This window comes from Acomys russatus, chromosome 32 (assembly GCF_903995435.1).
Source record: "Acomys russatus chromosome 32, mAcoRus1.1, whole genome shotgun sequence".
Taxonomy (NCBI): Eukaryota; Metazoa; Chordata; class Mammalia; order Rodentia; family Muridae; genus Acomys; species Acomys russatus.
This window is the reverse complement of record NC_067168.1, coordinates 6,061,862-6,085,199: the sequence shown is the minus strand read 5'-3', so window position 1 is coordinate 6,085,199 and position 23,338 is coordinate 6,061,862. Positions and strand designations below refer to the sequence as shown.

The 23,338-nt window shown below is 43.5% G+C and overlaps 1 protein-coding gene across 1 annotated transcript in view; it reads left to right on the top strand.

Annotated features, from left to right (window-relative positions):
* Positions 1-23,338, top strand: part of Lrrc1 (leucine rich repeat containing 1) — a 130,160-nt gene that overhangs the window by 31,400 nt on the left and 75,422 nt on the right. The window contains exon 2 of the mRNA XM_051140113.1: positions 17,762-17,879. Within this exon, the coding sequence (XP_050996070.1) occupies positions 17,762-17,879 (118 nt within the window). The remainder of the gene's footprint in view (positions 1-17,761; positions 17,880-23,338) is intronic.

Here is a 23,338-nt window from a genome sequence, read left to right as displayed (position 1 = left end):
ACCATTCCTTCCTTAAATTGCTTTTGTTGGATATCTTTTTTGTCCCCATAGCAATGAAAAAGGTAACTAACTTATATACCAAATTTTTCCAAGATTTGCTGCCTCATGAGAGTTGACAGAGTACGTTAGAGGCCCGATCTCAATGTCTTGGTTTTGGAACCATTAATAAATGGGCCCAAGGAACCATATGCCTAGTTAGTGTAACTATCCTGGAACATCAAGACTGGTAGACTTGACTCTCACTCTTCTGGCACAGAGCTGCTCCTTTCCCCCATTTTCTGACCAAGAATGGGAATATATGTGAGCTAAGTCTTCTGAACCAGAACTTCAAATGCATCGCCCTACTTCATTGGACACGTGGGCATTGGACGCCTATTGACAAGCCGAAGAGTGGTAGGTATTCCGAGGCACACTACGACCTATTTAGTTTACTCTTTATTTCAGCTGGGGGTTTGTCCACCTGTTAAAAGAGCAGAGAGATAAAGAAACATCTTTTGCTCTGCCTAGAGAATTGGCTAAGGCTTCAGAGAAGTGGTATTTGAAAAAATGTAAGATGTAGTTGCTGGAGAAAAGGTATCAGGCACAAGAAAGTCATAACTGATGGCAATTGGCTCATCAGCGTGGGAGCATAGGGTGCCAGGCCTTGTGTGTTTGGGAACTGAAGTTAGAAATTGCCGACAGGACAGAGCCGTAGGACACTGGACTTGCAGCAGAAGCTGGCGTGAGGTGTGGCTCTGGCATTTCACATCTGCCAATCAGTGCGTAGTAACCAGCGCTTGATAAACTCTTAAAACCCACTAATGCTAGTGATGTCATAGCGCGTACCAGGGTTCTTTGAGTTTCTACCTCATCCTGTAATGAATGGTCAGCCAGGGGAAAGCTCTGAAAGACATGTTTATATTGTGTTGGGGGCAGATGGAGTTCAGCGGGCCTACTTGAAGATGCAGTCTTCTTTATAGGGTTCCTGAGCATATTTCTATATATGTGTCCTGCATTCCTGGCCCTGACCTAGAAAGGAATGTTAGGAGCAGAGCTGTTGTGGAGATAGAGGCTCTTTCATCAAAGACTAAGGAAAAAAAAAAAAAAAACCACACTACATAATTTACCTAAGGGTCACTCAGTCTTTTGGACCTAGCTCTGAGCTTTCCTAATCTCTCTCCAGCCCTTTCCTTTATATTTTAGCTCACCTTTGTTTTGTTTTTGTTGGCTTGATTAGTGTGAAGTACACTTTCAGATTTCCTTGCTGTGTTTGATAGAAGCCCCAGTACCTGACTGATTATGGGTTATGGGACTTGTATTTAAGGTCCAGTCTTTGAGACCATGTAACATTAGATCCTAGCAGTCTGTTGATTACCCTCTAGAGTGTCTTCTCTGTGTGGTCCTTCTCTGCTGCTGCAAATGAAAGAAAGTCTCAAAAATGTATTGGTCCTATTGCTGTTTAGAACTGAGTTGCACCTTGAGAGTACATTCCAAGGGTTAGCAAGATGGATGGGTCACCACCGGTTATTGCATTTGAGAACGGTTGGTAATTTGGATACGAAGAAGGATGTGCTTTTTTTTTTTTTTTTTTTTTTTAAATAACAAACAATTCTACATTTCCTCATGTGCAGCTGCTATTCTAGATACATTACCAGAATTACCAGTGCTCACACAATGGCCATCACAGTAGAGACAGACACCATGATTACTAATTTTCACGTGGAGAAACCAGGGTGTTAGGGAGGCTGAGGCACATGTCTGACTTAGCCAGCCGGTTAGTTAGGGAGCACTAGAGACTTTGGGCTCCATAGTGCACTCTGTTCTGCTGTTGATAGTAACTGGGCGTGGGGCTTTGAGTGTGGTACTGGGTGTCAGCAGTGACTCCCCTGCGTGACCAACCTGGCAGGCGCCATCTCTGCTTTATTTTCTTCTTTGGTAAATTCAAGGTAGCCGCCGGGATTAGGGCTGCTTTTAGCTCCAGCGCAAGTATGTGTGTGTAGAAGCCTTACCTAATATCTGGCACATTGGGATGATTTCCCATTATTTTACAGTTGCTCTTGTGAAAATAAATAAAGCAGTGTTGTGAAGTTTTTGAAGTTAGGGTTTCAGAAGCATTCTCTTAGTGATACATTTGAATTTTAAGGTGGTTTAACGCCTACTTATGATAAAGTCTTTTAAAGAAGTCTGGGCATACCAGGCCCCAAGTGTCAGGCTCTGGGAGATTTTTCCACACCTTCAGAGGCAGAGTGAGGAAGTGAGGACCACCTCTCCTGTGACCCCTAATGGTCCTGAGGATAGGGCCAGCGAGCCAGAGCACAGTAGTTGTGCTTCCTTGTTTTGTATGGATCTGGGTAAAGAAACAACTGTCACCTGGCAGTTAGACACTGGGAAATTGGAACAGAGAGGTCATGGAGGCCACTGAACTAGCTCAGAAAATTGCTCAGGGATCTTAAAGAGGACCAGTCACACCTGGGCACCTGGGAGCTCTTCCTGTTTCCTGGAGGTTCAGGTGCCAAGGATGCTCTCCCCAACCTCACATTGGAATTATGTTTGGGAGTATTTTACAGTACCACCCCCTTTACGTGTGCTCATGTGTATGCAGGTGCACAATGTGAGTGTGACCTTCATACATATTCAAATAGAGTATCTCACTTGAATCCACAGCCTCCAATTTTGGCCAGTCTGGCTAGCTAGCTTTCCCTGGGGACCCCTGTGTCTGTCTCTGAGTGCTGGCACTATTGCGGACTGTCATGTTCATCAGGTATTTATATGGGCTGTTGGAGATGCAAACTCCATCCTTACACTAACACAGCAGGTACTTAACCTGCTGAGCCATTTCCCAAGCTTTTCTGTTCTCCCCCTTATGAATTCTTTTCTTCCTCCTCATGAATTCTTTTCCTCCTCCTCCTTTTCCTCCTCCTCCTTTTCCTCCTCCTCTTTTTACTCCACTTCCTCCTCTTCCTTTTACTCCTCCTCCTCCTGCTTCTCCCTCCTCCTCCTCCTTTTCCTCCTTTTCCTCTTCCTCCTCTTTAGTTTTTGAGATAGGGTTTCATGAATTTCTGGTTGCATGTCACAGAGATTTCTGACTCTAGAAACTTCAAATGATGGTGCTGAATTTGAGCAACCATCTAGCCAGCAAATGCAAGGACACAGCCAAAGCTAGCTTCAAGAGCTTAGTGACAGGGAAAGAACTGTAGCCCTCACTTGTAGTAGTAGTGTAGCTCGCTCTGTGGCCTTAGACCACCATCCATCATGCTTGGAAGATTTTGTATTGGGACAACATCAAGAATGTTTTGCCTCTTACTCAGGTTGCTAGCAAACAAACAAACAAAAAAATTCACAGATTGTTGAAAAGAACATCTTTTAGCTGAATGGCTCCAGTGGCTGCCTGTTTCCGTCCTGCAGCAAGCAGCCTCATGGCTTGAGCATTTGATCAGAAGAAAGTGCAGGTCAGGGGAGGTGGGCAGACTCTGTGCCTTAAACAGTGGCGCAGTTCAGATGGTTCTCACGCAGGGCTGTGTCTGCAGATCTTCATCTGGATTAATGGTAGGATTTGATATTTTGTGGCGCTGAGCTGTGGTGGTCAGTGTGAGAGCTGTTTGGGTTTGTATTGCTTAGTTGCTAGGGGGATGTTCTGAGCTTGTCCATCCTGCTGTTCACTTCACTGTTTTGGTCAAATAGTAGGAAATACCATGAATTTAAGCCAGTTTGAGAAATTTAAACATACAACATTTATTTTGAAGAGACAAGGCTGCCCCGTCAGGAGCTACAGAAACGTTGGAATAGAAGCCTATGGGGCCAGCGAGAAACCCTTATATTAACACCACAGAATGTAAATCTTGTAATTATAAAAGTGTTATAGCTTATGTGTATCCAGACTAATGTTAGCAAACATTCAAGTTCAGCCCACTTACATTATTAAATCCTACAGTGATCATAAGTGCCTAAATCTATATAGAGCCTAACAGCCTGAATGCACAGCATTGCACATTAACCTAGTTCACATGACTTGTTCTTGCATCAGCTGGGGTCCTCTGGGACCCCGGGGTATGTGCATCTGGTGACAGGGTGAGTTTGCAGTCTTTGCTGTATTCTCCTGCGTAAAGATCCCCTTTGTCTGCTTTGGAAAAGTACTGTGGCAAGATCTTGAAACAGGCTTTCTAAAATAAGTGCAGTGACATTATGGCTACCAGTACAAAGCTTGGTGGGCATCATGGTTTAAGATACAGATTCCTAAAAGAATAAAAAAGAAAAAAGAAAAAAAGATACAGATCCTTGGCTTCAGTGTGTTATGTTGCATTACGTGGTAAATTGTGCTATTTATTCCCATCCCCTTCAAAACTTCTTGATAATAGTTTGAAAATTTGTCAACAACATTATTGAGAATATAAAATAAAGGCCTTTCCATGTAATTATTCATTAAAATGTAACTACATTTTGCCTTGGAAGCGAGCTGAGCTTAATTTTTAAGGCATTGTGTTATTTGCAGAGTCTTCCAGTTGTTGACTCAAATCTAGTTTGGAATAGGATCAGTTTATCTCTTCAGAAGATGAAAAGCCCCTTAGCAGTCAGGATGCAGCGCGGGAATCCCTGTCCACACAGCGTGAGCACTCGTTACCTCACATTCCTGAGTTCGCCCTTTGCTGAGCCCATTACTCTGTAGACATAGTGCCTGTGTGAAGGTTGGTGTTACACTGGGAGAGTTGACCAAGAACCTTCTGGCACAGCCTGCCGGCATCCATTTCTAGTGGATGCCTTGTGGGAATCTTTGCACATATTGTTAATGGCATGGCTGTCTATAAAACAGTATGCTTTTCCTCCTGAGGAAGTATAACAGATGTAGTTTATTATAATTAGAGATACTTAACTATCCTTTCTTTAAAAACATTTTTACTACATTTCCCTCCCTCTCCCTCCTCCCCCTCTCTCTGTGTGTGCGCCTATGTGTGAGGCACAGTGCGTGTCTGTTGAGGTCAGAGGACAGCTTGTGGGGATTGGCTCCCTCTTTTTATCATGTCATTCTCGGGGATCAATTTCAGATAATTATCCTCTGTGCCAACGGCTTTTACTCACTGAGACATCTTGCCGGTCCATGGTCTTTCTTAGCAGGATGTTCCTCGTTTATTGTGATTTTTCGCTTCCTACCTTATGTGTTAGTTACTCTCCAACTTGCCTTATGCCATCTTCTAGATCCCTTTAGGCGTCAGGGCTCCTTGTTCGAACATCTCTTTAAACTGTCTGCCTTACTTCCTTCATTGCTATGATAGAATATGTAACGAAAACAACTTAACATGGAACGTGTTTGTTTATTACTGCTTGTAGCTCCAGAGTGTGTCATTTGGGGGGAGGAGGGGGTGATGATGGCAGGAGCTGGAGGCAGCTAGTTCCACTATATCCCTGGTCAGAAGGCAGAAAGTGATGACTGTCTTTGCTTAACACACACACTCTCTCTCCTCCCCTCTCCATCTCTCTGTCTCTCTGCCCCTTCCTTCCTTCCTTCCTTTTTTCTTTTCTTTTCTTTTTTTCTGGTCTGAGAATCCCAGAACTTCAAATGGTACCATCCACAGCTAGAATAGGACTTTCTACTTCAGTTAACCCAAAAAATGTCTAAAAAGAAAATCTAAAGCAGTTCCTCACTGAGCCAGGAATGGTGACACATGCCTTCGTCCTGGCAGTCAGGAAGGCAGAGGCAGACAGATCTGTGTGAACTAGAAGCCGGTGTGGTCTACACAGTGAGTTCTAGGCCACCTCAGGCTATAATAACTGTCTCAAACAAACAAAACAAAAGAAAAATCCCTCATAGGCATGTCGGCTGCCTCGAGCTCCTGCCATGACAGTTTTCCTGCTGTTATGGACGGCACTCTCAAACTAGGAGGAGTAAACACTTTCTTCCTTAAGTTGCACAGTAGTAAATAAAAGAGACATGGCAGAAGACAAATGGGAGATCTGCACTGGGTTTCCATGGTGATTCTGCATCACATCACGTTGGCACTCACGATCAACCATCACAATGACACCCTTGTCAGCATGACACCCAAACACACCGCTTTTGGGCCTTTACCTTCCACCCTTTGTCCTCATAGACTTGTGGCCATCTCACAGTGTGGAACACAATCAGTCCAGATTCAAAGTCCCCACAGTGTTTTGTTTAACAATTTCAATACAGCTTTACATGTCCAAAGGCTGAGTCTCAACTGAGACTGAAGACAGTGTTGTCTGTTTACTTGTTTTTTGAGACAGGATTTCACATATCCATTAGATGACCTATAATTCCATATGTAGATCAGGCCGGCCTTGAACTCACACAGATCTGCTCACCTCTCTCTCCTGAGTGCTGGGATTAAAGACATGGACTACTATGACCAGCCTGAAGGCATTCACTCAAGTGTGAGTTCCTACCATCTAAAAACAAGCTACGTGTTTTGAACACACAGGGGCACAGAATAAATATCCCATTCTGAAAGGGAAGAGTCAGGGTACAGCAAAGAATGATGGGAACAGAGCAAGACTGAAACGCAACAGAAAAACCACCAAGCCTTTCACAGCAATGTCCAGTGTCTGGGGCTCATGGTAGAGTCCTATGGGCCCCAAGGACTTAGGTTGTCCATCTCTCTTGGGCTGATTCCCCTCTACGTCCACAGCGCTTTCCTGGGGGATGTCACATGGTTCTGGCAACGTCAGCATCCTCAGGTCTGCACTGTAACTTAGGCTTCATTCAGTAGTCTCCCAGAGGAGTCTCTTAACAGAACACACACCTTGCCACTTGCTGTCTGGCCTCAGGAGCGCTCTGAGACTTAGACACAAGCCCCCATGATCCCTTCAGTCCTGTATCTTTCATGCATGCAACACCATTATCTTGATATGATGACCAACATCTGCCACCTTCTTGAGACGGAGTGCCGCCCCCTCCCCACATCGCATCAGTTTCTCTGTGCTGACCTGGGATGGGTGGAGGTGTACTTTGCTAGACAGTTGCTTTTGACGTCCAGGGAAACTTTCATCAGTATTCTCAGCGTAGGCAGTGTCCTTCAATTGAGTGTGATTTTACAAGGTGGAGCCTTCTATGTCTCCTAAGTGCTGCTACTCTGAGGCACCTTTTCCAGGGCAGGTCTGGAGGGGTCTCTTTAATGACGCCGTCGGATCCTGATGATTCCAGATGTTTTGTGTCCCGCACGCTCCCCTCTGAAAGGGGACCTAGGCCTGTCCCTGTTGAACGCCACATCTACTTGTCCTTTATATCCTCCTCCACATTCCCACTTCCTGTCACTGTGGACCAGCTTGAGGGTAGCGAGCAACACCGATAACAGTTTGAATGCTGCCTTGAAAATTCTTTCGCCAAACAAATTAGTCCATTACTAATTAAACTAGTTTAAACTCAGCTTCAACATGAGACCTCAGCAGTTCAGTGCGAAAAATGAAAACGTAACTAAACCTAAACACCGGTGTACAAGCATTAGTCCAGTTTAATAAACGCGGCCTAACATACTTGGCTTTTGTATTTTTCCTCTCTAATCCCATGCTGGCCTTGAGCTGATTGCACAGCTGAGTATGACCTTGAACTTCTAGTCTTCTGCCTTCTACCCTCCAAATGCGGGCAACCGGGGCAAGTGCACCCCACCCAGTTCTTTAGGGGCTCAGGAGATTTGATTCAGAGCTTCACGCGTGCCAGGCAAACACTCGAGGAAGCACATCTCTGCCTCCTTGGTTTCCTTTCTTTACATGTAAAATAGTTATCTATTTATCTTTTCAAGTTTTGTTTTTGTTTTTTTTTTATGTTACCACTGTTTAAGTTATGAAGAAAAAAAAGATCAGTGATATGTTTCTGTAATCCCAACTCAAGGCTACACAGGGCCACAAAGCAACACTCTTGTCTCAGAAAAGCAGACCAAAACAACCCAAGAGAGAAAATGTGAAGGAAATCGTAACAGTGTACACATTGCCTCTTTGATTTTCTGTGATTCACAGCAGCAGCATAGAAGTACACAAGCTCAGTGGTCCCCAATCGTTTGGCTTAATTTATTTTCTTTCAACAGATTTGTCCCTTTGCCTCCCCCATAATCCTGTCACACCTTTAAGCAAAAATAAGGTTTATACTATTTATGTAACTTAATTTTGTTTCCCCCAACCCTAGAGTGCATATGTGCATTATATTATATTATTAAATACGTTCCAGATGCATGGATTTTAATAGCTAGTGATGAATATCATTGCTTGCATCTGGCATCTCTGTTTACTCCTTCCTCTGATGTGTTTTGGTTGATAGCATTTTCTTAGTTCATCTTTCCTGGGCCAGCCAGCTCTGCCTAGCCTCTGTCGCTTCTCGGTGGCACCACCAGCCTGGTCTTTCCACATCAACAGCTTATGTAGGCTCCCAGAAATGTAGTACTGTTCTAATGTCTTCTGATTTTAATTAAGAGTTTCTACTGTCTAAGTGATTGCAAAAGCCACTGTCAGTTTTGTCCACTGCTCTGATCAAGCACAGAGAACAGAGCATTCCCAGCTTTGTGATTTTCAAGGTGATTTACCCCTGAGCCTTTCCAACAATGGTTGGGAACCTTGAGCATTTACATCTTTATTAAAGATCATTAATGGTGAAAGAGTAATTGGGCATAGAAGCGCCATGAGAATATTTCAATATGCCAGCAAATGAGAGGATAGAATTATCAATGGGAACAAAATACTCAAAAATTGAAGACTTATTTTGAACAAAATAAAAGCAGCCCCCTGTTACCAGTGCCCAAGAGCACACCTGCTAGCACTCAGGCGGGGAGCAGATTTGTCTGTTTAAAATTGGCTCATCTGAGATTTTAGAGCTATGGAAAGAAATGAATGCTCTTTTCTTTGTTGCACAAAGGCTTCCTGTACACCTAAAACACATACCTATTAAATAGTACTAATTGGTCTTCTGAGGAAATAAACTGGCAAATAAATCATTTCTCCAATTATAGAAAAAATAGTTCTTGTAAAGGAAGGAGCTTCTTGTCCCATTTCATATTTATCAACTACATGAACTATTTGTTATTCTAGAGCATATGGATATGAGTTTTCTATTTTATGAATCAGCATTCCAAATTCATTTTTGTTATAAATTAACAGTTTATAATTGAAAAAGTCTGTGGGATACAAAATAATGCTATGACTTGTGAATATGGTACAGGACAGCTAAATCAATCTAGTTGTATCTACACCTCAGATATTTAACATTTAAAAAAATGTGCTGAGAACACTGGAAAGTTACTCTTAGCTATTTCAAAATGTATAATACAGCTATAGTTAGCATGCTGTGCAGTAGGAGAGAGGGTGAGGAGCTACTGTGTGAGGGTTTGTCTGCTGGTGCCTGTGCTTGCACAGAGGCTAGAAGAGGGTATGCAGTGACTTCCTCTGCCTGCTCTCTTTTCTCTCAACCTGAGGCTGCCATTTTCACGGCTAGGCTCGGGTCACTGCATAGGCGCTGGCATCTCTGGAGCAAGCGCTCTCACCTGCTGGACCCTCTTGCCAGCCTCAAGTCGTTCTCGGTTTTGAGCATTTGCTAAAACCATTTCAAACTCCAGTTCTGGATGTGAGGTGTGGTTGTTTAGACCTCTGCTTAGGTCGGCTGGTTCTTTACTATTCTGTAAAGTTTCTCCCCTTGTCTATTATAAACTTTTTCATTTATTATGAAACCTTTTACTCAAATTAAGACAGCTGTTTTCTGTCTTAATTTCTGTTAGAAAAGTTAGCAATCATACTCAGCTACAGAGTTTTGTAGTGTGCTTTATCCAGATTTAATAATACTCTCCTGTAGGATCTGAACTTTCTACCTTATTTTGTGGTAGACTGTTTAGGCTAGCAGAATTGCCTATACAATTTAAAAACATATTTTCTGTTGTTTCCATGTACTAGCAGAGACTATTTTCCACCCTCCAGGATTGGGTCCTTATTTTTTATGACAGACACAAACCCCTAAGGCACATGCATGTATGTACACACACACACACACACACACACACACACACACACACACACACACACACGCATGCGCCTCTGAAGAGTGTTTGGAGGGTAGGTGAAGACTAGCAAGATAGAGGAGGCTTCATCTTCCTTTCCATGGTCTGCGCCCCATTTACCTGTCGGTACCATCTCATCTTCCCAGGGCCTTTGTTCTCTTAAGACACACTGAGCCTCTTGGCCCTAGACTTTAAAATCCCTACATTTTATTAGTCAAGGCAAGTCACAGTCTCTTTCTTTTTTTATGGTCTCTTTTCTATTTTCACAGCCCCCCTATATATGCAAACCCATACATTTGTACATATACACACATACTTAAATCAGTTCATCTATGAGAGAAAACAAGTATCTGTCTTGGAGTCTGGCTTATTTCACTTAGCATGCTGATCTCCACTTCCATACAATTTCATGCAAATGTTTTTCTTTGTGGCAGAGTAAAATTCCATTTTGTGTGTATGTATGTGTATGTTTCACATTTTTTTTTAAATCCATTGATGCGTATTGAAAGACATCTAGTTAGTTCCATTTCCTTAGCTATGAGAATAAGCGCAGCAGTAAACACAGATGTGCACCTGGCTCTAGGATGCAATGACTTACAGTCCGTTGGTTGTAAAACCACCAGTGGTGTAGCCAGGTCGCATGATAGTTCTAATTTTTGTTTTTCAAGGACTTTTCACCCTGGTTTCCATATTTGCTATAATACTTAAATTCCTACCATCAGTCACCACGTGCTCTTCTTTCCACACATTCTCACCAGCATTTCTCATCATTTGGTTTCTTGATGATAGCTGTTCTTACTCAAGTAGTCAACCCAGTTTTTCCTTTTCTTTTGATACGGGATTTCTCATAGCATAGGCTGTCCTTTGTGTAGTGAAGGGTGACCTTGAACTTTTGGTCCTCCTGCATGCACCTTCCAGTTGCTGGGATTATAGGTGTGCGCCTGGCTTATGTGGTATTGTGGTTTGTACCCAACTGAACCCAAAGGGCTTCATGCATGCTAGGCAAATACTCCATCAGCTGAGTGATAGCTTCAGCTCTACAGCTTTAATTTTTATATTCCTGATGCCTAGGGGTGTGAGATATTTTATTGAATATTTATTGGCCTTATGTATGTTTTTTTTTTTTTTTTGGAGAATATTATACAATCTATTTTTAGCATAGCCACTCATTTCACCCTGTAATTCCCCCCAGATCCACCCTCACCTCCCTATGTCCTCAACGTCACATCCTGTTTTTTTATTTAATAACTCATCAACTCCAATGTGTGCTGTGCATGTACTTCTGTGTGTGGGCAGCCAGGACCCACACCCTTAAAGAAGTTCACAACTGGGTAGGACTGTTGATAACCATCCTCAGCAGCCTGCAGAGTACTTGTTGGAACTTGAGAGCTAGCCAACAGGGCGGAAGCTTCCTTGTCAGTACCAACTCCATTTCTCCATGTGTTGTGCCCAGTGTGCATGGTGTTCTAAGTGGTCGAGTTCAGCCATCAAGCTCTCAGTGGCAACAAAGAATTACAACAATAGTTTGCATTGTTTCTGGGGCGGGGGCGTGTCTCTGGGACACACCTGTCCAACAACTAGAGGAGAGGAGGTATACCATACCTGGCAATGGCTTTTTAGTTGGCAACCTGTGGCTTCTAGGACAAGCACAATCTCTTGTGTTGGATAGCCCTATTAAACATTTTTATAGGAATATATATATGTGTATGTATGTATGTATATATGTATGTATGTATATATAGAAGCTTGTGAAATAGTAGGCTTTCCTATGGCTTTTTCAAACATCCTTGGAGTTAGCTATCCCTTCTCCAACTCCTTCTCTGCCATGTATGTCTTAGTGGAGAATTCTCTATTCTGTTGGTCCATTTATTGGCTGGATGACCTTTGGGTATTGATATGGCTTTGAAGTGTTCTACCTAGGCTTTCTTCTGCCAGTTTTAAAGTTTCAGGTCTTATATTAAGGTCTTTGATCCATTTTGGATTGGTGTGTGTTTGATTTGCTTTTTCTCTGCTTTATGCTTGTTTTGTTTTTTGCTGAAGGATGGGAGAGATGGACCTAGTTTCACTTTTCTGTACATGGAAATCCAGCTTTCTCACCGTCCTTGCTGAAGAGGCTGGCTTTCCCTCAGTATGCGTGTGACACCGTTGTCAAGCATTAGGTGTCTGGCTGTTGTGTAGCTGTGTGGGCTTATTTCTTCATTCTCTATTCTATTTCTTGTCTTAGTGCAAAAACATTCAAATTTTGTTCCTGCGGCTCTAGTATAATTTGGTACCAGGTGTGTGATACTTCAGCTTTACCTTTCTCCTTCATGGGATAATGATCATCAGATAAATTCTAGAAATCTTTTTCTGGAAGAATATCATGGGAATTTTGTTGAAGACTGTGTTACATCTGCAGATCAGTTTTGCTACTCTTAACTTTTTCCACAGTATTAACTGCCTCTCCGTGAGTATGGGATGTCTCTATCTTCTGGTGTTTTCTTTTCCTCACTGTCTCCAAGTTTCCATTGTATTGGCTTTTGCTGTTTCTATCCCCTTTGTTTCTCTTGTCTTTGATCTAGGTCTTTCCAGCACCGTAGGATAAGATTGGGGATGGTGGGCACCTCTGTCTTGTTCCTGATTTTGTAGGCAATGCTTCCGGTTTACCATATCTGTCTAGGTGGCTGATCAAAAAGGCAGCCTAGCTTGATGAGGACAGGGGGTAGGGATTTGAATGTAAGTTACATATTAATTTATACAAGGTTTTCAGAGGGTTGTGTCATTCTTGACACTGTTGTTTTGCTCCATGGGAACCCATGATAGTGGTTCTTCTCTACTTTATGGAAGAATTTGGGCACTTTGGGTACAGCAGATTGGTGGTTGGCCATATAATAACATGAAAGGATGCGGCTCTTTTAGAACTGAGATTTCCTCTGCCCCTTTCTCAAATGCAGAAAAGAAGCATTACTAGTACCAGAGGGGCAAAAGACCTTGTCGGATGGAGAGTGGGAACAACATTTTGTTTTGTTGAATGAAAGACTCAGTATCTACTAAAAACAATAGTGGCTGTAAGGAGCCTGGTGCCATGTAACAACCCAGGGCAGTTGGGGTTCTCTGAATACAACTGCACAGAATGTAGCCTAAGTGGGTCAGTGAGCTGTAATCAAACATGCAGATTTGAAGAATAGTGTCGCTGTGTGTTCTATCACATGACTGCTCAGTGTGCAGGCACCCTGCCAGAAGAGCTACACAAACTGTTCTTCATGTGCCCTGGCTGAGCTCAGAAGCAAGGCAGAAAGAAGGGTTTATAGCTTATGAATTCTTCCTCTGACTATGTAAGGACGCTGAAAGTTTACTACAATGTGATATAGTTTAAGTGACATCTCCTCAATTACATAAGAAAGTAGGTGATTTATAACGTCCATCAGCCTAATGCAGGAAAGGACTACAGAGTCACTGGGCTCGTTTGGAGGCCATAGCATGCTGTACTTTTACAGTTATTATGTGCCTTTTCATGTTGACCAACGCAATACTTGGCACAGGCTGTAGGTGAGGATGCTTTCAACCTGTGGAAAAAAAAACCCTACATCTATTTGCTTGTTGTGACCTCTATTAGACGTGGGGATTTGAAGGCTGTCGTTCTTGTTACTGACTGCAGACCCGAGCACCCGATTTACCTGATTTCTTGTGTTATATACAAATGGGCCCTGGATACATGGAATCGGTGATGGCTTTTGTACTTTTGCTATTACTCTTTTTTCTTGGAAAACAAAGTAAGCTTTTCATGCCCGAGTAAACACATAGATGTATTATGAAGCTGTCAGACTCTTTGAACAATCGGCATCTGCTCAGTTATTCAAATATGTGACTCTCTTCAACGTCTCTTGTGTTTGCCAGCGCTTTAGTGCAAGTAATATAAAGGGATTGCCGTTCTTTAAAAACAAATCTCAACTGATGGTTAAAGAAATCTCAAGGGTTAGCACCCGCTGAGCATCTTCTTCATTATCCTGTACGTCCAATTAGGAGAACCATTTGTGCAGATTCACAGTTCATTTAGGTAATCTGTATTTTTTTTTTTTTTGTCACCTGACCTAAGTGTGATCTACTTCCACCCACCAATGTTCTCTCGGTGTAGTCTCCCTCCCGTAGTCAGCATGGCTTTTACAGAGAACCCGAAGCTTTGGTTTGACTTTCTCCTTGCCTTGTCAACCCTTTCCAAGTTGTACTGTGTTTATAATAATCATTTTTATTATTTGCATAATTATTTAGCAGCTTCTGAGCCTGTTTTGTTATTCACAATGTGCTTCCTGGTTTTAATTTTAGTATCATAATGCAAAGATGTATTTGTGCATTATGCTTATTTTTGCTATTGAATTTTAGCGTGAGGAGAGCTGACTTGAGAAACATTTGTCTTTAGTGTGTTGCCCACTTTTTATAGGCAGTGCCTCTTTGCATTATTGTAAAAATATTAGTTCTTTTTTTTTTTTTAACCAATAAAAGGAGAAGATACAACTAGTAAACACTAGCATCTTCTAATCAACATTCGGAGCATTCTGTCATCCTGGTATAGGCTTTCTCCTTTGTCAGTTCACTTTCTACTTTTGACAATGTAATCTATGCAACCATTTCACAATTCTAGTCAGCCGCGAGCCACTCAATGAAGAGTACGGGTCTCTTCCCTTCCACATCTCCGTCCCTGGGCCTTTGCGGACCTCCTGCCCTGCAGCGTTTCTATAGGTGTGCTTCCATGCGGCCAGTGGCTTGTTTGCCATTTTCCAGCTGGATTACGTCCCACCCGGTGGCTGACGCCCTTTAGTGGAAGTTGACAGTTCAACCCTTTTAGCTTCTTGCCCTTCTAATACTGACATAATGATTTAATCAATATAGATGGTATAATACTGTTGTGACTGGTGTATATGCTTCCTAGCTAACCCTTACATTTTATATTATGATTTTTCTCTTCTTTTGCTATACATTTCCTGGAATTAACCCATCCTTCTTTACTTGTTTTGTTGCAAACAAGTACATTCCTGTTTCCGGTTTATCACTGAATATTCAGGGAGTTGCAGTCTTCTTTGTACTTCCTACCACGTCAGGTAAGCCCTGAGCAGAGATGCTTTAGTGCATTCTCCCGAAACTCCCATCTGGGAGCCTATACATTTGGCTTCTGTGTAGAGAGACTGGCTGTTCTCAGGGCTCCTGGCTCAGGCCATATGGCGATCTCTGATGTTTTGTTCTGGGGGTTTCTTTTGCCTTTCTGAGTTTTGTTGGTTCTGTGTCCTGAATATCTTATCATTCTTTTACATTTACATCCACATTTTGATAGACTTCTGGGGAAAGTGTGGGAAAAGCAAGTTTTTCATAGAGCGTCTTGTCTTTTCAAAGGCAGCCTGTCCCTGACTTTCTACTTGAGGTTTGTGTCGTGCCCAGTACACTCTGCATTCATGTCCGTGTTAGGTTTTCCCGTTTATTCCTCTCATTTTTAGAAGTTTAAAGATTACAGTTCTGAGTTTACAACATTCCTTAATTGTGTCTTTTTTTTTTTTTCATTCGTTCTGTATTGGTTATTTTGCATGATTGCGGTCAGAACAACCCACAGAAACAGTGGGGAAAGATTTATTTTGGCTAACAGTTCCAGTTCCAGGGAGGGCATGGCAGTGGGAAGAGATGGATTCATGGAAGCACGGGGCGGGGGGAGGGGGGTGCTGTTCACATCGTCCTGGACCAGTATTCAGAGAGCGGGAGATGAAGCCTGGATCTGAGCAATAGCCACGGAGTGATGGTGGTACTCTTTCCCCAGCCAGGTTGCCACCTGCTGAAGCTTCCATATGCAGCACCAGCTAGGGAGTGAGTGTTTCAGACCTGAGCCATAACTCAGCCGTGTTGTCCTGATGATGTGTCCTTGGGAGCCAGGAAGCCATGCTGTGCAGCTTCAGGTGTCTGAACTCCGTGTTACCACACGGATCATTACTTGGAGAACTGTTTAGTTTTCCTGTTTCTCCCGCCTCCCATTTTGCCATCTCTCAGTTTTGCCCAACTTCTGAGGAAGTTTGTTAATTTCCTTTACTTAGCTTAGTTTCTTTTGTGGAGACTACAGCATTTTAAATTCAGAATTTTCCTGACTTGCTAAAATACAGTTTCAGCTTGGTGTGTGTCCCCATTCCTCCCCACCCCATGCAATGCATTTTAGCAGATAAAGTTTTCTCTGGTTCCCTGAAGAGTTTTCATATGTGTGTGTGTGTGTGTGTGTGTGTGTGTGTGTGTGTGTGTGTGTGTTGTGTAGTTCTTCATGTGTGTGCACCCACAGTTGGCTTCTTGTATATGGTCTAGGCTTTTTTTTTTAAAGCTATCTAGAGAGTCTGGACTCGGTTTAAATTAAAGATCCAGGTCCTAGGAATGTGGGAGAGATGAGCGTGTGCAAAACGTGTGTGTGTGTGTGTGTGTGTGTGTGTGTGTGTGTGTGTGTGTGCTGGGGTGAGAGAGATGAGTGTGTGCAGAACTTTGTGTGTGTGTGTGTGTGTGTGTGTGTGTGTGTGTGTGCTGGGGTGGGAGAGATGAGCATGTGCAGAACCTGTGTGTGTGTGTGTGTGTGTGTGTATGTGTGTATGTGCGCTGGGCTAGGGGGTTATCATGTCAGCTCTCTGCAGGGTGCTTGGTATCTCTGCTCTGTGCCTGTGCCTGGGGTCCTGGTTGCCCCAGACAAGAGGCTGAGCTCTCGCCGATAGCCCTAAGTTGGGTTTTTAACTTAGGGTGGCCTTATTCTTGTCCTGAAAGCCCCCATGCTTTTAGTTAGGTTTCTGCCTAAGGGCAGAGAAGAAAAGACAAAAATTTAACTCCTTCCTAAAAATGAATTTTCAATCACTTTTCCTTCCTTTAGAGATACTTGACTTGGTTTCTTTATGGCCACTTATGGCACAGCTCAGTTTTTTTCCTTTTTAAAACTTTATTATTATTTATCCCCCTTTTTGGCTTTAAGGATTTTGTTGCATAACTATCTAGTTTCCTTCTTGCTTTTATGTTAGTAGTCTTCATAGGCTTATTGCATATTTTTATATTTATGTTCGTCTCTATTAATTTTAGTAGTTGTTGAAGGGTGTGGAAGATAGACTCTGTGCCTATTCAGGCTGCTGCAGGCAGTTGGATCCAGTGCAGACTTTTGATGCCTGGTTAGAATATTTTTTTATTGGTTTGGTTTTTCAAGACAGGGTAGCCTCGGCTGTCCTGGACTCACTTTGTAGACCAGGCTGGCCTTCAACTCAAGAGATCTTCCTGTCTCTGCCTTCAGAGTGCTTGGATTAAAAGCATGTGCCACTGTACCTGGTTTAGAATATATATATATATTTTACTTGCTGCACAAATGTGAGATATTACATCTATAATAAATCAAATTACTGTGTTAATTTTATATAAACAATTTTAATTAAAATTCTTCTAAAATATGTTATTCTTATGTTTACATGTATTTAATATCATAGTTTTAATATTTTGATAAGTAGTAGATGTGGCAATCTATTCTCTTGAAGTTGCTTATTCGCTTTTTAAACATTTTTATTTTTAAAGACTTAGAGATGGATAGGAATTCACAAATATTGTACGTCCCAAAAGGTCCTTTGTATATGAAGATACTTTTATGTTTATATTCTTATATTTTATATTCAAATATGAAGACATTTCATATGCTCTGTTTCCTAAACAGATCAGGAACCTGCTGTCAGTACAGACTTCACTAGCTCTAAATGGCAAAGCTGAAATGTCCTGCCAGCCCAAAGGGCATGCGGATGCATATGAAACTTACGCGAGGTCATTTTCCCTTTCAGCAATTTTTTCAGCTAGTCAAACTGCGGAAGCTTGGGCTCAGCGACAATGAAATCCAGCGCCTCCCTCCCGAGATTGCAAACTTCATGCAGCTGGTGGAACTGGACGTGTCAAGGAACGGTAAGTAGACCCCACTTAGCCTTGATGCTGGGGGCGTGTGTCATAAAAAAGAGTGTATACAGGTTGTTGGAGATGCCTTTTCTGGTTATGGGAAAGCTGTGTGTACCCTTTTTTTGGGGAGGGCGTAGAAATTAATGAGATTAATGAGATTTAAATTTTATGTTTTTTTTTTTTGAGACAAGGTCTCACTTGGTAGCTCAGGCTGCCATTGAATTTGCAATCCCCCTCCCTCGGCCCCCTTAGTAGGAGGACCCAGGTATGTCTCGCCATGCTTGGCCAATAACGCTTTAAATAGTTTGGTTAACTTCAAACATTTACCAAAACTGTTTTTTGTAACTTTTAAAAGTGGCTTCAGTCGTCACCTCTCAATTTGGCTGGAGACCATGTGACCTGTCTTGCTCGGTTTGGTTCAGTTTGAGTCAAAGTCTTACTTACTATGTAACCATTAGGCCTGCTACTCGCTGTGTAAACTGCCAATTTCTCTTGCCTCAGCCTCCCAAACACTAGGGTTACAGGTGACCATGGGCAGCACTCACTCATTCTGTGGTACCTGGCATTGAGAGCTGATGGAGAACACCTCAGATGCTGGTGTACAGAAGCCACGCCCCAGGGACAGGTTGCTGTCTCCTGATGATGATGGCTTAGTGTGCTGTCCCCCAGCAGACTGAGGTGCCGGGGAGCCGGCCGTCTTCTGTCGTTTTAATCAGGTTTTGCCTTCCTGCATTCATGAGGCTAATTTGTGAGTTTATTTTGAATGTCAGATTTTGCTATTACATTCTTTCCAGACACCTCTGGTTTTGAAGTGGAGTGTGGTTGGAGTCCTTTCCAGCCCCACTGCTGTTCATTGCGGAGGGATGGATGGATGGAAGCTTCTGGTGCGATCCTCTCCAGAGACAGGATTCAACTGTATAAGGACCCGTGTAGCCAGTCCCCTCAGGCTAGGGCCCAATATGGCCAGAATGAACTCAATCGTCCACCTACCTATCACCCACCCATCTGTCTGTCTGTCTGTCTGTCTTCTGTCTACCTACCTAATTATCTATCATCCACCTATTGTCTGTCTGTCTGTCTGTCTGTCTACCTACCTACCTACCTACCTAATTATCTATCATCCACCTATTGTCTGTCTGTCTGTCTGTCTATCTGTCTGTCTACCTACCTAATCATCTATCATCCACCTATTGTCTGTCTGTCTGTCTACCTAATTATCTATCATCCACCTATTGTCTGTCTGTCTGTCTGTCTACCTACCTACCTACCTAATTATCTATCATCCACCTTCTGTCTGTCTGTCTGTCTGTCTGTCTGTCTGTCTGTCATGGTTCAGCCTCTCTCTTTCACAGACATAGCCCCAGGTACTATATTTATAACTGGACTGTTGTTACAGCAGTGAAGAAAACCGACCCCTCTCTCTTTTAACACCTCTTAAATCGCTCTCACCTATTTCATTCTCTAAGTTGGGAGCTGTTCTTTGGCTGTGTTTCATTGACATAGCATCTTTTATTTTCCATGGAAGCTATTCCTTTGAATGTACAAACAAGGCTTATACATCACAGAACAAAAGACAGCTCAGGCAAAGAGGACTTTACATGAAGGCTGGGAGCAGAACTGACATTCCGATAGCGACAGCTGACGTTGACAATACTTAGGGCTCATAGCCTCCGCGTTAGCTCCTGTGCCCTTCCCTCTCCCCTAGCCTGCCCTCTTAGGACTAGCTTGTGGTATCCCCCTACCCCAACTTTTATGGCCTGTGTTTCTGTACTTTCCGGCTTCTGTCTCTGATGTAGTAGCCATTTGCCAGTGGTTCTCCCAGGTTAACTTTGATGCCAACCATCAGATGTAAGCTACATGATGGCGGCCCCGAGAGAAGTGACTCCTCCCTCCCCGAGGAGTTGTAGTCTCGAGCAGACTTTTTCTTTTTTTACACTTGCGTTGGGATAGGGCGTGGCCTGGCCAGAAGTGCCTGTAAGACTGTACTATGGCCTACATGATAGAAATGACTTCTTGTCTTACAAGTAACCTGAGTTACTAAAAAAGAAAGTGACAACGCTGCCAGTTAATTCTGTAGAGAAGTGATGACTGTGTTACATGAAACTGAAGTGTCAAAGTCTGAGAAAATAAAAGGCAAATTTGAAATTAGAATTGGAAAGGGGAAATTAAATAGGGGCCCAGAAATTACTCGAAAGGAAAGCAAGTGATTAGTTCCGGGTTACCTGCCTGGGGATACCTGGGAGCTTGGCAGGGCTGGCTGCTTCCTGGCTCAGCAGTTCTCAGGACAGCACTTTCATTTTAGCTAGGAGAGAGAGAGCTACATGCCTCTTCTGTATGTTCATTTCTAACCCTCAGCATGTTGACAGAGGAAGCTAAGTGTGCCTGACGTCGGTGTCAGGGCATAATGCTTCATGCCCCTCCCTTTGTAAGTTCCCTGAGGCTGTTTAAGAAATGCCAAGTCTGAAACCCTCCTGGGAGAGCCTTGCCTTCTTTTGTCTGCTAGGGACTGTAGCATGCTGCAGTGGGGGAGGCAGACACATGGGATGGGGCACGAACCGCCCTCCGTGCACAGAGAAGGTAGCATGGAGCATGGGTGGGCTGGGGGGAGGGTGGGCTGTTCTTTAAGGTCATAAAAGCCTTGCCAGATGACACAGTAAAACAAGGTCACTGTTGTGATGACCGACAGGAACAGGGGCTCAGGCCATTTCCAGACGGGCAGATCTCAATGCGCTTCCTTTTCCTTTTATTTATGATTATTTTTTGGAAGATAAAATTGCATCAATACAAGTTTCCAAGGCAACTGAGTAGATAAATAAAGTCACAAAGCCTGCGGCCTGTGAGAGGCAGTGTGAGAGCCTGCCCTGCACACTTGCGGGCTGTGAGGGTCTGGGACCCTTGTCTGAGGCCTGTCTAGTCTCTGCTTTTCAGTTGCACTAATTGGAGCTGCCTGCTTCGGACAGAAGCTGATTGTCTTGAGTTTGCCTGCTCTCCAGGGCCGCTTCTTGATAGGGCTTTCAGTGGCATCCCCCGTTCCTGTTTCCAAATAGTGGGGCTTTGACCATGGAGGAAGGAAGCAAGGTGTTGGTGCTGGGCCACACAGCCATTGGATTACTGTGTGTTGACTGCCTGACAGTTTTGTTAAACTGGAGATTCTGAAGTAGTGGGGCTGCTGACCCTGGGCCTGCTGACCCTGCTGGCCGCCCCCACAGACAGTAGCAGGATTTTAGAAGTCAGCATTCACACTTGCATTCACACTCCCTTCAGCAGTTTCATCTGATCGTGAGCCTAACATCTCCCTGCCTCAGACAGCCCTGCAGCTCTGCTCAGTGAGGAATCCTCAAGCTCTCCTGGTTCACACAGTTGCTAGAGCTGCCTTGAGCTCACATTCATGGGGTTTCTCTTTCCTTGAGAGAAGTTTTGTGTTTCTAAGGAAGCCTGTTGTAACTAACATTTTCAAAGTGCTGTCTGTCCCCTGAGCCAAGAAGAACTGCCAATACCTCCCCTCACTCACTTTTGTGACTTTGTTTTCTGGTATTTGGGCCTCAAAGTCAAGGGAGATATGGGCCGTGCAGCAAAGAGTGACTGTATGAGGCAAGGGCAGTATTTACGGGTGTTCTAGGCTGAGGCTTTTCTTTTCTTTTTCTTTCTTTCTTTTCTTTTTTTTGGCGGGGGGAGGCTATGGAGTTAGAGGCTCAGGCTCTTAGGCCAGAGTCCTGGGTCTGTCATCAGTGTCAGAGCAGCTTTGGATTGGCTCTTTCTTGTCTCTGCTGCGTTGTTTTCTGTGACCAGATGGAATGGGGCCCGACTTCTTGTCTGACACAAGTGAGCACCAGAGATCATGTTAAACAGGAAGGGACCAAAGTATAATGAGAGGGAACAATACTGCATGTCTTCCTTGAATATAGATTAAAGGATGGCTGGAATATGGTATACGGAGTTGGTACCTGGGTGAGGTGTTAAAATTTTCTTGCATAAAACTGTATAGACATTACATACAGTTCAAGCATGAGGCATTTTCTTTGGTGCAGTGCCTGCAGCTCGATGCTGTTTTCTGTGCCCACCTGTCCTTACCTGTCCTGGGGAAATGGCCTCTGGTCATATAATTGATCCATAATATGATCTGGTACCCAGACATCCCGGGCTGACTTTGATAATATGCATCATGCATCCAGCCCTGGTGTTAGTAGATGGAGTTTTATTGTTGATGCTGTAATTTGGCTTAAATCACTACACTGTGTCATTGTCCTTTTAATTTCGTTTTCCCCAAAGTATAAGGCCGAGACTGCTTGGCACTGCTAGAGGCTATTACTGGTGGAAGGGAAAAAAAGCTATGACACTTAATATTGAATTGTGGTGAGAACACTCTCCATTTTCCCAGTTCGATCCGTGAGTTATCGTGTATAAGATCTTAAAACACTACATTCTGTTTATATAACACACATTTCTGATGGTGGAAGTAGCTTCGTATTCTTTAAAACATTTTGTCTTGAAATAAATGTTGAGATTAAAAGGGCAATTTAAGAGACTAAAAGGAGGATAATAGTTGTGAAGGTAGAATGAGGATGGCCAGGTGAGGGGATGCTGTCAGGCTCATTTCTCTTTTAAGGAAAATCTCAGCTTGCGATTGGCTAGTTAGCAAACTCGAGGTCGCAAGAACGCAGATGTAGACGTAGGGTCTTTTCAGCATAAGTACCAGCGCCATGGCCGCCCGCAGGGTGAGCAGAAGCCATCTTCTCATCTCTTTAATGCTTAGGGGTAGTTCTATCTGTCCAAGCAGGGGATACTGAGCAGTGCCTGTGGTCTGCAGCCTGTGGCTTCGTTAGTGTCACTTACAACCAGGCTAGACACCTGCTGTGTGACTGAGTGCCTGCTTCCGAGTCAGCCCTGAGAAAAGGCCTCACTGGCAGCACAGATCTAGAGTGTTTGTCTGTCTGTCTGTCCCCCTCCTTAGTTTCACAGTTCTCCCATTTGCTCTCTCTGTGGTCAACTATACACGTCCATGCCAGAGAAGCTGCGCAAAGTCTGCTTTTACCCACACGCACTTCAGACGTGCCCGATGCTCTGGTGTCTCCGGCTGCCTGAGTTGGGCCCAGGATTGACACTGTGCTCAGCGCATTGTCTGGTGACTGGACCAGGAGAGTCTGCTCATCATTGTCACCAATAGCATGCAGGACATCAGCAAAAGGAAGCACACAGCTGGACTTGCTCGGCTGATGCAGGACGCCTGGGGAGCACTCGGCCTCTGGAGCCCATCCTTTGCTTTACAAGGGTTTCTGCTTCCCTTCCTGAGCCCTTTCTGCCTTTGTCTGTACCTTCTTGTGGGTGAATACAGAAAAAATAGGGTCACCCTCCACTTGAGAAAAGTGAAGTGCTTAGTCAGTCTTCTATTGCTATAAAGAGACACCATGACCAAAGCAACTTAGACAGATAAAGGTAAAATAGTTAAGGTCTTGGAAAAAACCTCAGAG